Source organism: Rhododendron vialii, chromosome 7a (genome assembly GCF_030253575.1).
Source record: "Rhododendron vialii isolate Sample 1 chromosome 7a, ASM3025357v1".
NCBI classification, from domain to species: domain Eukaryota; kingdom Viridiplantae; phylum Streptophyta; class Magnoliopsida; order Ericales; family Ericaceae; genus Rhododendron; species Rhododendron vialii.
This window is the reverse complement of record NC_080563.1, coordinates 10,946,124-10,960,475: the sequence shown is the minus strand read 5'-3', so window position 1 is coordinate 10,960,475 and position 14,352 is coordinate 10,946,124. Positions and strand designations below refer to the sequence as shown.

Below are 14,352 nucleotides of genomic sequence, written 5' to 3'. Positions count from 1 at the left end.
GCTTGGCCACGTTCTTGGCCTTTGTCGGCACGGGCGCCGGATCTTCTGCCACCTTGGCTTAGTAGCCGCCAGATTAGTAAACAACTCTACTGCCACTACTACTACTTCATTGGACTCGTGATCGGAATCACTCTCGGCATCGCTCTCATCATCGTCTTTGTTTGTTCCGAGAACTCGATCTCAATCCAAGCACCGCTCTCAACTTGTAAATTTGATTGTGATTTGGGGGTATGGGATCTAAACGTTTTTCAAGCTTCAACGATATGGGAAAAGAAGGGGATAATTTGTGCCTTGACCATTCCACATTCCATTCCAATATATAAGATGAGACCTAGTTGGGGTTAACGTCAACCATCGTGTTTTCAGAGCTTCCGAAGGCCGCCATGGTGATGATTAGAAGGGGAAAATGAATTGGATTAGAAAGAGGGAAGATAGAGGAAGAGAATAGAACAAAGGCAAGTCGAATCGGATAAGAAACGAGAGAGATATGATGCGGCAAAGTTGATCCAAAAACAGAATTTGTAGAGAGAACGAAATGGGTTTGGTTGGGGTTGAAAGGGGTAATTGGGAATGCCAATTTTGTCCATTTTATTTGGGTTCTCACAGCATGTGATAGATTTTTTGTCCAAAACGTTAAATACGTTAACGATTAAATGAAATAAGAAGCAATCGAAAAGTCGAAGGAACAAATTCGTCAAATTAATAGTTCAGGTAACCAAACCATAATGGAGTACTAATCGCACATTCGCACGCTAAGTGCTACCGCTCTCGTGGACCGGGACTCATGATTAATTGATTATGGACCCAGCTCCTTTAGAAAAAGGAAAATCATCTTTCCAGAGTGAAGTCGTGGGAGACTTTTCATAGTTGAACTTTTCAATATTATACAAAGTCAAGCCGCAAAACAGTGGTCATTATCTTTTCAAGCCCGACAATTTCGGTCTCTCCACCTCCGGTCGCCCCTCCAGTTTGCGTTTTGTGTGCTTATATAGGGCCCAAGTCGATAATCGAAACCGTTCATCATGTAGATTTTCTAAGATGAGTGCTAACACAGAAAATCACGTTCACCGGATCTTTATTGATACCTGATTGAAACACGTTTATTTGATAAAAATGGTGTTGGGCACACTGGATAGGAACCGGTTGGTTGTAAGGTCATATGTTCCGATCAGGTATCAATACAAATCCGATGAACGTGGTTTTTTTTATATGCTCACTCGTCTCGATGAGATCTACAAGATGAACGGTTTCGATCATCGACATAGATCCTACATGAGCCCACAAAACACAAAATTAGAGGGGAGATCGGAGGGAAGAACTCGAGGGGAAGTGAGTCCGACAATTTCGGCCTCCAAATTTTCCAAGTCCATTTTACATCACAAAAAATCAGCTAGCACTAACATAGCACCAATGGGGACAAGTTCCCTTGTACTTCCAAGCTCCAACCAAGAAAAGAGAGTGGAGTCCAGTAGATAGTAGACACACATTTTCAGTTGGGTCTATACATCAAGTCAACCAAAGTCCCAGCACCTTTTTTTTTTTTTTATCCGCAAGTCCCAGCACCTTCGCAACACAACTTTTAAGACACACTTCTTCTACAGAGATGCTACCCACACAGATTTTGTGCACAACGATTTTGCACCAATCACGGTGTGGGGTCTATTTCAGGTCCCAAACCAACAGTCAGGGTCGTTTATTGAATTGAAAACATTTTTTCTGAGGGTTCTCGCTGAAAATCAGCTCAATCCGATACCTATAAATGCTCGATCGAATCATCTAACTTTTTATTTAGATTTTAGGATCTTGAAAAGTTTAAATGATTGGATTGAGCACCTATAGGTATCGGATTGAGCTGATTTTTCATTGGACCTTTGAAAAAATATTTTACATTTAATGAACTGCTCGGATCGTTTATGTGGGATCCAGATTGGGCCCCACACTTGTGATCTATGCACGACTCCGGTGTACAAAATCTGTGTGGGTAGACTTTCTGCTTCTTCTCTATCTTCAATTGTGTGGGTTTATGCACCACACAATTAACCAGGATTTGATTTTTGGGGTCAGGCTGCAAGAAAATAATTTCTTGTAAATTTTATGATCTCGGTATGGATGATTTGCTTTTGATCGGAGCAGAGAGAGTATAAGTTGAGGTGCACATAAATTGACCCAAACACTTCTGGCCGTTGAACCGAAGAGGTTGGAGTCATTGGACACACACTCCGCCCGTGTGTGTACGTGTGAACACATGGGATGTGGGAGAAGGAAAGTGGATAGTTGAGCTTGAGTGATTGGAGTGCTAAGTACCTCGAAAAAATACTCAGAAATTGAATCTGGACCATTGATTTTCAAATTCGGGGTCATTTATGGGTACTCTTTTGGGGTACATAGAATTTTCCTAACTACTTTGTGCTAGTAGTTACTCCCTCCATTCCAAAGTTTTAGTCCTATACGGTTTTACATGCAATTTTCAATTGCTTCTATCTCTCAATATATATTATTTTCTATGTTTTTGAAAACATTATTTTATAGAAATAATTGAAATCTATTAAATAATATCCATATTGCATATTTTAAACAATATACATTAAGAGATATGGGTTGTTGAAAATTACATGTAAAATCGTAGAGGACTAAGAATATGGGACGGAGGGAGTAATTCATATTTTAGAAAATGTAGTGTCAATTTTTGATTCTATTAAGATTATATAGGGAATCACATTTGTGACACTTACACAACTTCTCAAAATTATTCTCTTTTTGTATATCAGAATAGATTGTGAGTGAAAGTACATGCATGTTCCAATGATATATTCTCTCTGTCCTAATTTAATTGTAATTTTATTTTTACCGGATAAAAAATTAGTTATATTTTTAAATCGATAATAAATTTTATATCTAATATGGATCTTGTTTGATAGATATTGATTAGTGCTATAATACAATATTTTTTAAATCACATAAAATATTATAAATTATGAGATATAATTAATTAAAAAGTGACACAAATTTCGAAAAAGCACAATTAAATTGGGAAGCGGGGGGGCTGCTGCAGCGTGCTGCTGTGACCCATTTGCGGGTCCATCCCGGTCTCGCTCCGATGATCGAAAATGTTCACTTTGTAGAGCTCGTCGAGTAGAACAACTATGCAAAAAATCAGCTTAATTGGATATCATTAAGTGCCTGATCGAAACCTTTTTATCTTAAAAAGAATGGATCCGAAACACTGGATCAAATCCATTGTAACCCATGGACCGAGAGTCATATGGGCTCCGATCAGGTACTTAATGATATCTAATTAAGCTGATTTTTAGCATGGTTGTTCAACTCGACGAGCTCTATAAAGTAAACTTTTCCGATCATCGAAACGAGACCGGGATGGACCCGCAAATGGGTCACAGCAGCAGCCCCCGCTTCCATTAAATTGGGATAGAGGAAGTAATTGATATGTCAATTTAAGTGATTGACAATGACACAAAGTTCATCAACGTTTTAGACGGGTGAGAGAAACGGTCTCATTTCAATTCGTGAACATTGTTTATGCTCAGTTCTTGTTAAACTTTTTGTCTAAACTTATTTTGATAATTTTTACTTTTCGTACCAACTTTTTGTTGAACTTTTTATCGTAATTTTTTAATCATTTATCTCAACGAGATAAATAAAAAAAGTATAAAAATATGAATTAATGTTGAAAAAAATTCATATATATAAGATGACAAAAAAGACAGCTTCTTGATATTTTATCGTTTTAAGTGATTTTTTTTTTTGCTTTTGATTGTACCTTTATTTTTTAAATTCCTTTCGTCGAAATAAATAATTATTCAAAAAAAAATATAAAACAAATTTAACAAAAATTCAAAAAAAAATAAACATACAAAACGAAAAAGAAAAAGAAGTTACAAATAATTGGACACTTCACTTCTCTAGCAGGCGCTAATTTGCCAGATCCGTGAACAACAAAATTGGACACTTCACTCTAGTAGGCGCTACTACAAATCCAAATGATTGGAAAAATCCAAGACGTCGATTTCGTTAATCAATCCTCCTGGCCCACCTTCTGCTATTTACAACTAACACCAACTGTCCTTGACTCATAGTCCCGGAGCACTGTTGCTCGGAGATCTCCGACACATTATCATGAGGTCGCACTTTTTGTAGCGAGCCCACGTCAATGTGGGGTGAGGAGAAGGCTAGAGCAGCACGTGATGCTCTTCCAGGAGCACTTACAAGTAATCTTTCCCTCCATGCGTCTCCGCCACCGGCAACTGTCTAACCGGAATCCCAATCACCGTCTGACCCAAACCCATCTCCGGCCAGTGTCTCCGATCAGAACTACTCGGTCTCTGGCTCTGAGGGCACATTATTACAGGACCTGAACCGTCCAATTTCACCGCAATGTTAACAACCCCATGACCCCTGCAACCGTCTCTAGCCCGGAGCCGGTAACTCAGCCGGCGAACGTGCCCCGCCGGCGACAACCCATCGAGTATATCGGCGGCCGGAATCTGACACCACCCCAGTTGGGTCTGACCACCCATGAGATCTTTGGTGCACAACTGGAGGTAAATCAGAGGGTGGTAGTACTGTCTTTGGTAAAAGGAAGAGGTGGAATTATGATCCAGTGGTATGTGGAACTTGTCACCCCAGCTGGGGTTTGTGCCTCCGGCTTCATCCACCGTTGTTTGGTACACGTGGACGGGCTTATCGCCGTTGGTTGATGGAAGGGTGAGGGTGACAAAGGGCCTGAGCTGGCGGGGGAAGAGAGCAGAGGATTTTGGCTTCAGGTCTTCCGCTGATATGACTGTGAGTTCCATTGTAAAAATGGGTCTGGCCAAATCTTGATGTGTCAAATTCTGGCAAGTGACATGCCTCTATATATTGAAGGAGAGAGAGAGAGAGAGAGAGAGAGAGAGAGAGAGAGTTTTCTAGGGAGGTTCAGAGGCCACTCTGTGCAACTTCCTAGGGTGGAAGTAAATGGGGACTTGGAATCAAGCGCTGGCGTTTTGCCGTTTTTGGTGACTGACCGACTCTCGGTAGTTCTCAGGGAATTTTCATGTGTGAGATCATACTTGTTACGTGTCATTTAAGTCCACGGAAGAGCTATAGTGGGGCCGGAATTCCACCCAAATTTAAAGTTTGGGCTAGTTTGCATAATTTTGATATGTATATATACACAAATGTTCAAGTCCACGCCTTTTACGGTTCACACCATCCACACCTCTCATTTTTTGATTAAATTTTGATGATCCGAACCGTTCAATGTGCGCAGAACGTGATTTTAAGGGTATCCGCCAAATTTTGATTATCCGAACCGTTCAATGTGTGCAGAACGTGATTTTAAGGGTACCCGCAAAAAATCAGCAAAAATAATGACCGGAAAGGGCTTGATTTGAACAGTTTTTTATTGAACCGTTCAATAAAAAATTGTTCGGATGAAGCCTTTCCCAGTCATTTTTTTTGTTGATTTCTCGCGGGTACCTTTAAAATCACGTTTTGATCACATTGAGTGGCTCGAATCATCGAAATTCGATCGAAAAATGGGAGGTCCGGATCGTAAGAGGTCCGGACTTGATCAGGACTGTGTATATACACATAATATTATAAAATTCCAATCATTATTAAAAAGTAAGAATAATTTTTATTTTGAGCACACTAAATTATGGCAAAAAATGCTGTGCAATAATGATGCGCAGGTTGTCAAATGTGGTCAAATCATATAATAGCTACAATACTCGAGTTTAATTCTTTATTCGAAAAAACTCTCGAAAGACTAGATTTTAGTCTTGAAAAATTATTGAACCAAAATTTCTTACATAGTTGGGCTGATTGGCTCCCTTCGACTTTGATTGCGGCTGATTTTTGTGACACCATGACCCAAGGAAAGGAAAATGGCCCGATCAGGACAATGTAGATATGTTAAAAAATACAGTTGGCTGCCAAACCAAGCATAATTATTGGAAATTTGTGTGGATGGAGTCATTTTCAATATTATCTTAGGAGATATGCATTACGGCTGGGGCTGCATGACCCAGCGGCCACTCACGGCAAGTGTAGAGAAACTCGATTCCTTTACTAAGGGTGTGTTCCACTAACTAAAATAAGTTATTAGTATTTTTTGAATTAAAGGTGATATATTATGAAAAAATAATCTGTCTCGTAAAAAGCAAGAAACTTTTACTTAAATATCTAGATTTGTTTTTCTTTCTTGATAACACATATCTGGATGTCCTAGGTTAGAGGGCTCTTTTCCTAACTAGGGAATACCGTGTTGATTGTTGCTAGTTACAGAAGCTTACCTGTACATGCCCAGTTACCCTTTGGATTGTGGGACAGGGAGAGAAAAAAATGTATTGTTGCACCGAAAGTGATGAGAAAACAAAATGGACCAATAAAGATTCATTGTACCTTTATTTTGCATCCTTTCTTGCCATTTTCCATCTCTTTTAGCTTTCCAAATAAATGCAATCATTCTCCTTTTCTTTTCTTTTCTTCATTTTCTCGCCGTTCCTCACCTTCGCTGTTAGGCTTTCAAAATGAAATTTCAAAATTCATCTTGCATTTCAGCTCTATACAGTGGCACAAGAGGTTGCAACTATATCACATGAATTGATTGGTACCACAAAACAACAGACAAGGTTAAACCAACAAAAGCATTGAGACTACGGAATTTCCAATCAGAAAACTGAGTTCTACTGATAGTATTTGTCTATTGACATTCAGAAAGATTGTGGAGTTACTACACTTCAATTGCACGTTGCTTCTCCGATTACCCTTAGTTTGGCCTTGCCCCTCTCTAGTAAGAAGCATAATCAGGAAGATGAACTGTCACCATATGATTCTCTTGCAGAGCTTGTAACCTGACAAGAGCGCGCAAATGGCTATAACAACGAAAGCAGCAAAAGACATGGTGACGGAGATAACTGCCGCCTTCCAGAGTGTATCTTGTCTTCTCTGTTGGATGGCCAGCACTGTCATAGAAGATGATGATATGAGAAGGTAACCTGCCAACTGTTATATAGTAGAAGTAAATGAGTCTTTAGATAAGTTGATAAAAGAGAGAAAAGACTAACGAAGTTATGCACAGGAACAAAGGTATGTGTGTTAAGCCCATTCTTTCTCTACCACATATATTGTTCTCTTATTCTTCCTACGTGACCACAGGGAACACTTTGGCATTAAGCATAGGTCCAATATAGCAATTGATCAATGATGGTTGAGTTATGCAGTGCCAGCTGATTGAAAAGGGGATCCTTTAGGGAAAGCTTTTCAATCGAATCATCCAAATGATTTTATCCACCCAGAAATATGAACTATTTGTGACAAGTGCCCATCCTTCGTAACTAGGTTTCACTAACCTTCGTGTTTTCTATTGGGTGCTTTTGACAACATGGAGATGCTGAGAGACTTTTGCCAGAAACCTTTGGTTGAGAGAGATATTTCTTTTGATCACTCGGTATCTGGCTTAATGGACTAATGTATTTGGGGGACTAATCTCACCTGTCCACTAGAGGGTGCCCAATTAAATTTGGGGAAAATCCCGTACGGACGGGCTCAACACAGGAATTGGTTGCACACGGGTATATAAACTGCATGATATAGCTAATCCTAATCATAGATGGAGTTGTTTATGTTGGTTTTATCACTCAGTATCTGGCTTAATGGACTAACATGTTTGGGGGACGAATCTCACCCGTCCACTAGAGAGGGCCCAATTAAATTTGGGGCAAAGTCCCGTAAGGACAGGCTCAACAGAGGAATTGGTTGCACACGGGTATATAAACTGCATGTTATAGCTAATCCTAATCATAGGTGCAGTTGCTTATGTTCGTTTGGCCCTCCACAATATGGTAACTGCTGCTAAACATGCTAATCCTTCACGTGTCCACTGGTGTTGGCCATTAGACAGCCTCTAAAAAGGCATCATGGGAAACAAATTACCTGATCAAGGATAAAGCTAAGGTAATCAGAAGCCATATCTGATATGAGAATCCCTCTGTAGGCAATGTCACTAACACCCTTAAAGAGCTGGTATGCTGAATATACAAAAGCCAGTATAGTCACAATGAAGCTGTACCTACACAAACAAAAGAAATTAGTAGTTTTATTGGCTTCTTGAACTTTATCACCTAGTATTTGTAGAAAACTCTCAGAACCAATTCCTTGTAGTATTACTGCTAACGCTTACAATAGTTCTGGATAGTCACTGAAGCTAGAATCATCTTTGCCTGTAGTCTTCTTAGCCGATGGAGCTGCTAGCGCGAGAGCAGAGGCAAATGAGAAAATGAGAGCCAGAAACCGAAGGAAGAGACTTGAAATATATATGGAAGGTCTTGAGCTCCACCTTGTCGAAGCAACAGAAAATGAGAAAGGAGAGGGTGTTGCCAACAGTGGTGGTGCCGGAGAGTGAGTTGCTGAGGTCGGCAAAATGCCGGCCATTGATCCACAAGCAATCGCTACCATACCTCCTCCTAATTCCTTCATTGGGTATGCACTTTCTTTACCTGTGCCCTTTTCCAAGTTATTAGGAAGGCTTTTTTCAGAAGTTGCTTGTGAATAAAAAGAGGGCATCTTTCTTGAGTCTATCAAGTTAGCAACTAAACCAAGGTTGGATTGTATTATGAGCTTATCATATTTGTAAAGAGAAGGGTTTAGGTAACAAATGCATGTTATCAGCAAAGTCCATTTTGTGACTTGTGATTAACCCTTCGTCTAGCTTGGTTTAGGATAATGTTCTAACCTAATTCTAGTTAGATTTATTGACAGGGTAGGTGATGGAAAACGATGTTTGCACGTCAACAAATTTTCTATCAAATGCATGAATCTTTGCTCACACACAGAAACAATAAAGAATCACTCGCTTGGTAGAAGCAGAAATATTTATATGCAACATGCAGAAAGCAACAAATTAAGACCGCATGGTATATATAATAAAAGGTCTTATTCAGTAGGTATACAGACAACTACATCCTGATTGCTATGGGAGGATACTGGTTTTCATGACTTGAACTTGTGCCGGAATACACGAGGCTGTTGTATTTAGCTACATGACTTCACCGGATTCGGACCCCTCGTTGCAGGAGCTAAAATGAGCCATGCTGGATGTAATCACCAAATCTTCCTTATTCACACGCGACAGTAAATCTTCAGTCACTCTGATCACGATAGATTTGCGCTTGGATTCAAAATCACCGCCTCGTCAATACAATCCATAATTACCCTACCTTCGTCAAAATCCAAGCTCTTATACGTGTTATCATGCATCCAACGACAAATATTGTCTCCCCAAGAATGACCATAGGTGCAAATGTTCTGCAGACCAAACATCAAGGGGAACTCCAGGATACGAAAGCCGTACGCATCTTGTTGGCGGAACTATTTGCCCATTCTATTTTCTCAACTGAATTGAACCAGTTAGAAAGCGATATCATGTTATTCTTCACCATGGAGTGAAATAACTCCTTAGACTGAAGAGTACATATACCAAACCGAATTGAGCCTTAACTCCCAATTAAATGCGGTCGGCTACATGAATCTGCTGTCAATCGGATGTACCTCATAATGATCTAACGGGGTCTTTTAGTGCTACCTGTCAGCTACCTATGGAACGCCCTTGAACTTCATCTAAGCCACACACACACACCCCCACTCACCCCTAAGTAGCACCTTCGACGACTGTCATATAAGATTTAGTTGCCATCATTCTCCTGTCCTGGTAATCTAGTACTCTACCGATTGGTATTTGGCACACCAACTGGCTTCTTGTGATTTAGCGACCTTACCTTGTTCAGTTGTTTGTGAAATGCAGCTTTCTTCACATTGATATAAACCAGGTTCCATTGGCCTTTTTTTTAATCGCTGCATCGGCTGGTACCTAACAGTCATAGGTAACAAAACCAAATCTGTTCCCCCAAATTCTTACTTCGTTTGGTACGGATGAAAGCATCCTTACAACTACTCCAAAAAGTTGCATAATATTTCTTTTCACCCATGGATGATCATTAACATTCTCTGGGATGTCATCAAATTCATATTGACTACGTACTTAGGTGATTCTGGTGGCATAAAATCCCTCTTACCTATTATGGAAAAATTGGGCTGGAACTTCTGTCGAACAGGTGGCCGGGTAACTGGGTGAGATACACTCGGACGCCTTGGGCGGGATCACTATTCACTGGTAGGGGTACAAACGAGTCGAGCTCTCCAAGTCGAATGAGTGTTTGAGCTTGGCTCATTTTTTATTCGGAGCAGCTCGCCAAACCGAACCGAGCTGAGCCAAGTTCTTGGGTTCAATTAAATCAATTTTAAACATCCCCGTACTTACTATAACTACCCAAAGCCGGAGACCAAGTCTCGCCTTTGATTCAGTTGGCTTGCCTTCTCGTCAACCAAAACAATGAACTCGACCATCTACCAAAATTTTCAACAAAAACACGTTATTGACTTCACTTCCAGTCACGCAAAACAACTAGTCCTACTCCTAGTCCATCAATATCTAACAAAATTTTCAACACATTATTATAGGAGTATTTTTCTAATGATTCACTCCTGGATCCAATTAAGCTCACCGGCCCTCCTCCCCCCTCATACATATCCATATACTCATCCGCACAAACAGAACTCCTAGACCCCATTCCTCTAATAAAATTACATGGGATTCTGTAATTCTCTTGCCTTGCCCCTTTTCCTTCTCACTTCCCTCCACTTCACCACCACCTCCACCCACGCAGCCACTGTCAGTATCAAAAACAACTGTCCCTTCACTGTTTGGGCCGCCGCCTTGACCAGGGCCAGACTTGGACCATCAATCCACCTGCAGGCACAAAGCAAGCCCGCGTGTGGCCCCGAACTGGTTGCAACTTTAACAGATCGGGCCAGGGAAGATGCCAAACCGGTGACTGCGGCGGGGTTCTCGAGTGCCGGGGGTATGGTCAACCCCCTAACACACTAGCCGAATATGCGCTAAACCAATTCAGCAACTTGGACTTCTTCGACATATCCCTCGTAGACGGGTTCAACGTGCCAATGGAGTTTAGCCCTACTTCGGGTGGGTGCACCCGCAGCATTAGATGGATTGCTGATATAAACGGGCAATGCCCGAACGAGCTGCGCGCCCCAGGCGGGTGTAACAACCCGTGCACTGTGTACAAGACTGATCAATACTGTTGCAACTCCGGAAGTTGTGGACCCACAACTCTCTCAAGGTTTTTCAAGGAAAGGTATCCGGATGCTTATAGTTACCCTAAGGATGATCAGACTAGCACATTTACTTGTCCTGGGGGAACCAACTACAGGGTTGCTTTTTGCCCTCCCGACATACCTTCTGGGATTACGGAACTGTTGCTTGTATGCGATGATAAAGAGTTATGAAATCCAATTTTAGAACTGAAAGCTATTCTTATTTGATTGTGCATGGCAGAATAATTCTGAGCTTGATGTCCACATGACCACATCTAATCTGCATCCCGTTATTGGAACTTTTCATGAAGTTAGTATGGTTATGGGAAGGTTCTTTTTCGGGTGAGGCATGAGTACCATGAAGGCGAGTTTTAGAGTGCTTTATATAATGAAGTGCAAAAATAATTGACTGCTAATTTTGCCACTCCTTTTTTTGTTAACGCCACTCCCCTGCTTTCACTATTTGCGGATTAGCTGAACTAAGCAAGCAATAGGGATGAGCGTCATGAATCAAGGGCATGCCCGCCCAGGTCTCCTCATTGCTAACCTTTCGTGTCAATTTCCTTTCGTGAGTGACATCGAAATTGAAGAGTTTTGGCCTTTCATTCCTGTTTTCCCTAAGGTTGAGGCCGACGCTACAGCTACTGTTACTAATAAATCAACTAAGCGAAGAAGCTACAGCTACTTCCTTAGGCTTTCTTCCTCCGTAAGAACAGGGGGAATATAGTAGTGCCTTTCTTTCCGAACCCGGCCAATTTAGCTACTTGCATACGTATATGATAAAGGTCGTGATAGACACAAGACATTTTATACTTGCAGGGGAGTGACATTAACAAAAAAAGGAGTGACAAAATCATTTCTCAAATAATTTCCCGTGGAAACATTAACATGAATTAGATATTCCCTCCGTTCCAATTTAATTGTTTCTCGTTCTATTCTAACCGGCTAAAAAACTTGTTATAACTTTAAATCGGTAATGAATTTCATATTGAATATGGATCTTGTTTGATTAAAAAATGACACGAACTCCCAAAAAAGACCATTAAATTGGGACGGAGGGAGTATTAATAGTGGGGTTTTTTTCCCCTCCTGGTGGGGTCGCTAGTCGCGTGATCCCACTAATACCACTGTGGGTCGCCACTGAATGTTATCAATGAAGAGGGTTAAGATCAGCTTCGTCTGTGAAAACATTTTGTCGTAGATGAGTTTCGGGTGCTTTCCCCGTATCAGTAATCAATTCTCCTCTTTCGATCTCTCCGCGGTTCATTCCCCATGTTTGACAGAACTCATCACCATGTCTATTCAATCGCTGGAATCCATCCTTCCACTACCTGTTTTTTCATCGATTGCTCTGACTTCTTCTCGCCACCAAAACCAGGGGGACATAGTGATGAAATTCGTATTGACTACTGGTGCCAATTACGGAAAATTGATTTGGGACTTCTATCAAACAGTTGGCGTGCTAAGAGACTCCCAGCCCGTTCGCCTAGTACAAATGTTGATAGCCTTGGACGGATCTCGATTAACAGGCTTGCACACAAGCTGAGCCGCGGAGTTTTACGGCGTTTCAAATTTAGTAAGCTCGAGCTCGATTTGTAATTGAGAACTTGAACTCAGTTCAAGCACTAATTACCAAACAAGAATCTGTAAACGAGCCGAGCACATTCATATATACGAGCTGAGCTACAATTAACTTGAGTTTGGTTGATTTATTAAATGAGCCAAAAATTCTGTTTGAGCAAGATTCGTTAATTTTATGATGAATCGAATTGAGTTGAGCTAAGCCTTTATCAAATCGAGACTCGCGTTGCTGTCAGACAGCTCAGCTTGTTTACAATGCTCCATCAACATATATCGAGCCACTGCCCCCATGGGTTCAAAATTTATCAAGGAAAGATCAATCTTGAAAATTCCTGTACTTGGATCAAAAAAGATAAAGACGTTCCCCTTCTCCCCGTACAACGAACATTTTTTTTTTTTTTATAGAAAAAGTGCACGTTTTATTTTTATTCAAATTTTTTTTCGTGTTTGTTAGTTTTGCACCAAATTTTTATGGGTTATTGCTTCATCTAGTAGAGAGAAATCGGAAAAGTAAATTTTTTTACTTTTACCAAAATATTTTGAAAAATAACCACTTTTAAGGGAAAAAAAATTGACTTTGTTACTTAAATAACCCCTTTAAAGATAATTTTCTTATGCAATATGGAAATAATCACTTTTAAGCTTTAAAAAATTCTATTCAAAAAAAGCTTTAAAAAATTGAAAAATTAGTTACGTAAATACAATATTTTTAAAATTTTTAAATAAATACTTATTTTTTAAAGTTAGTGGAACAGGGCCTATTATTGTAAAGTTTGAGGTACCTATGTGGGCACAAACCTTCTAACCGCACATGTGGTCGGCAAACAACCAAAGGATAAAAGTAGGCAAATCAGTGTCGTGCTAAAAGGAATTGGATCTCTCTTGTCTTTAATTTGGATGGATGAGACGGTTTAATAAATCAAAATCGTCCATTGCTAATCATGGGTTCGGATTAGGTTAAAAACTCTTACCGATAAAAGTCTTTGAGAAAATCCGAATTATTAACTGTACCGATGTATATACGATCTAAATTTAGACTGTCCCGTACGTCCAGTTCAAAACTTGAACCGAAGAGAATTGGAACATGTGTTAAGAGTATAAACAACGAGCAAGCTTGATTGTAGTATCAAAGTCTCGACGTCTTAAAACTCTTTTCCACATCAAAGTCTCAACACCATCAATTCCTCTTCCAAGTACTACCCAAAGTCTATGAGGATAGAGTAGCGTAACATGACTTGCTAAAACTATATTTTGGCTCTTATCCAAATTAGCAGTTTTCTGCGTATTTTCTGCTTTGAGACTTTTCAAATCCCTTTACAAAACAACAAACAGTCCAAAATGCAGCTGAAAAATCAATCCGGCGTACGTGTTAATTTCAGTTTTAACAACATGGGCGGCTCTACCATCAATCGAGTGGGTTCAAGCGAGCGCTTGGGTTTAGAAAATTTGGCTTTTCTATGATATTGTCCGCACTTGATCAATAGTGAGAAGTGAAAATAAATAAAATTCACTTATATTTTCGAGTAAGTAAATAGATAGTTCAACAAAATAAAATAAATCAGTGCCGATCAAAAAAATAAAATAAAATAAATCAGGTCT

General features: G+C 40.1%; 2 protein-coding genes and 1 pseudogene across 4 annotated transcripts; 1 reads left to right on the top strand and 2 right to left on the bottom strand.

Annotated features, from left to right (window-relative positions):
• Window positions 1–3,829: 3,829 nt before the first annotated feature.
• On the bottom strand, window positions 3,830–5,179 carry LOC131332314 (BON1-associated protein 2-like). Its single transcript, XM_058366465.1, has one exon. The coding sequence runs from the start codon at window positions 4,809–4,811 to the stop codon at window positions 4,221–4,223; it is 591 nt and encodes a 196-aa protein (XP_058222448.1). The 5' UTR covers window positions 4,812–5,179; the 3' UTR covers window positions 3,830–4,220.
• A 1,357-nt stretch (window positions 5,180–6,536) lies between these two features.
• LOC131332313 (CASP-like protein 4A4) lies at window positions 6,537–8,565 on the bottom strand. 3 transcript variants are annotated; one of them, XR_009201645.1, is made up of 4 exons: window positions 8,183–8,565; window positions 7,936–8,071; window positions 6,691–7,005; window positions 6,537–6,656 (listed from the first exon to the last, which is right to left on the bottom strand). XR_009201645.1 is itself a non-coding variant. In XM_058366463.1 (3 exons), the coding sequence occupies exons 1-3, from the start codon at window positions 8,563–8,565 to the stop codon at window positions 6,823–6,825; spliced, it is 702 nt and encodes a 233-aa protein (XP_058222446.1). In that variant the 3' UTR covers window positions 6,584–6,822. The 3 variants fall into 3 exon arrangements, 2 of the variants coding, with proteins under 2 accessions (XP_058222446.1, XP_058222447.1); XM_058366463.1 differs by having other exon boundaries at window positions 6,584–7,005; XM_058366464.1 differs by having other exon boundaries at window positions 6,584–7,005; window positions 7,936–8,065.
• Window positions 8,566–10,586: 2,021 nt separating this feature from the next.
• LOC131333416 (thaumatin-like protein) lies at window positions 10,587–11,395 on the top strand (annotated as a pseudogene).
• Window positions 11,396–14,352: the final 2,957 nt, after the last annotated feature.

Excerpts from the sequence above, each read along its gene's own strand:
- LOC131332314 (XM_058366465.1), bottom strand. The coding sequence starts at position 4,811 with ATGGAACTCACAGTCATATCAGCGGAAGACCTGAAGCCAAAATCCTCT.
- LOC131332313 (XM_058366463.1), bottom strand. The coding sequence starts at position 8,565 with ATGCCCTCTTTTTATTCACAAGCAACTTCTGAAAAAAGCCTTCCTAAT. Across the intron at positions 8,072-8,182 it reads AGTGACTATCCAGAACTATT|GTACAGCTTCATTGTGACTA; the intron begins GTAAGCGTTAGC and ends TTGTTTGTGTAG. Across the intron at positions 7,006-7,935 it reads TTAGCTTTATCCTTGATCAG|TTGGCAGGTTACCTTCTCAT; the intron begins GTAATTTGTTTC and ends ACTATATAACAG.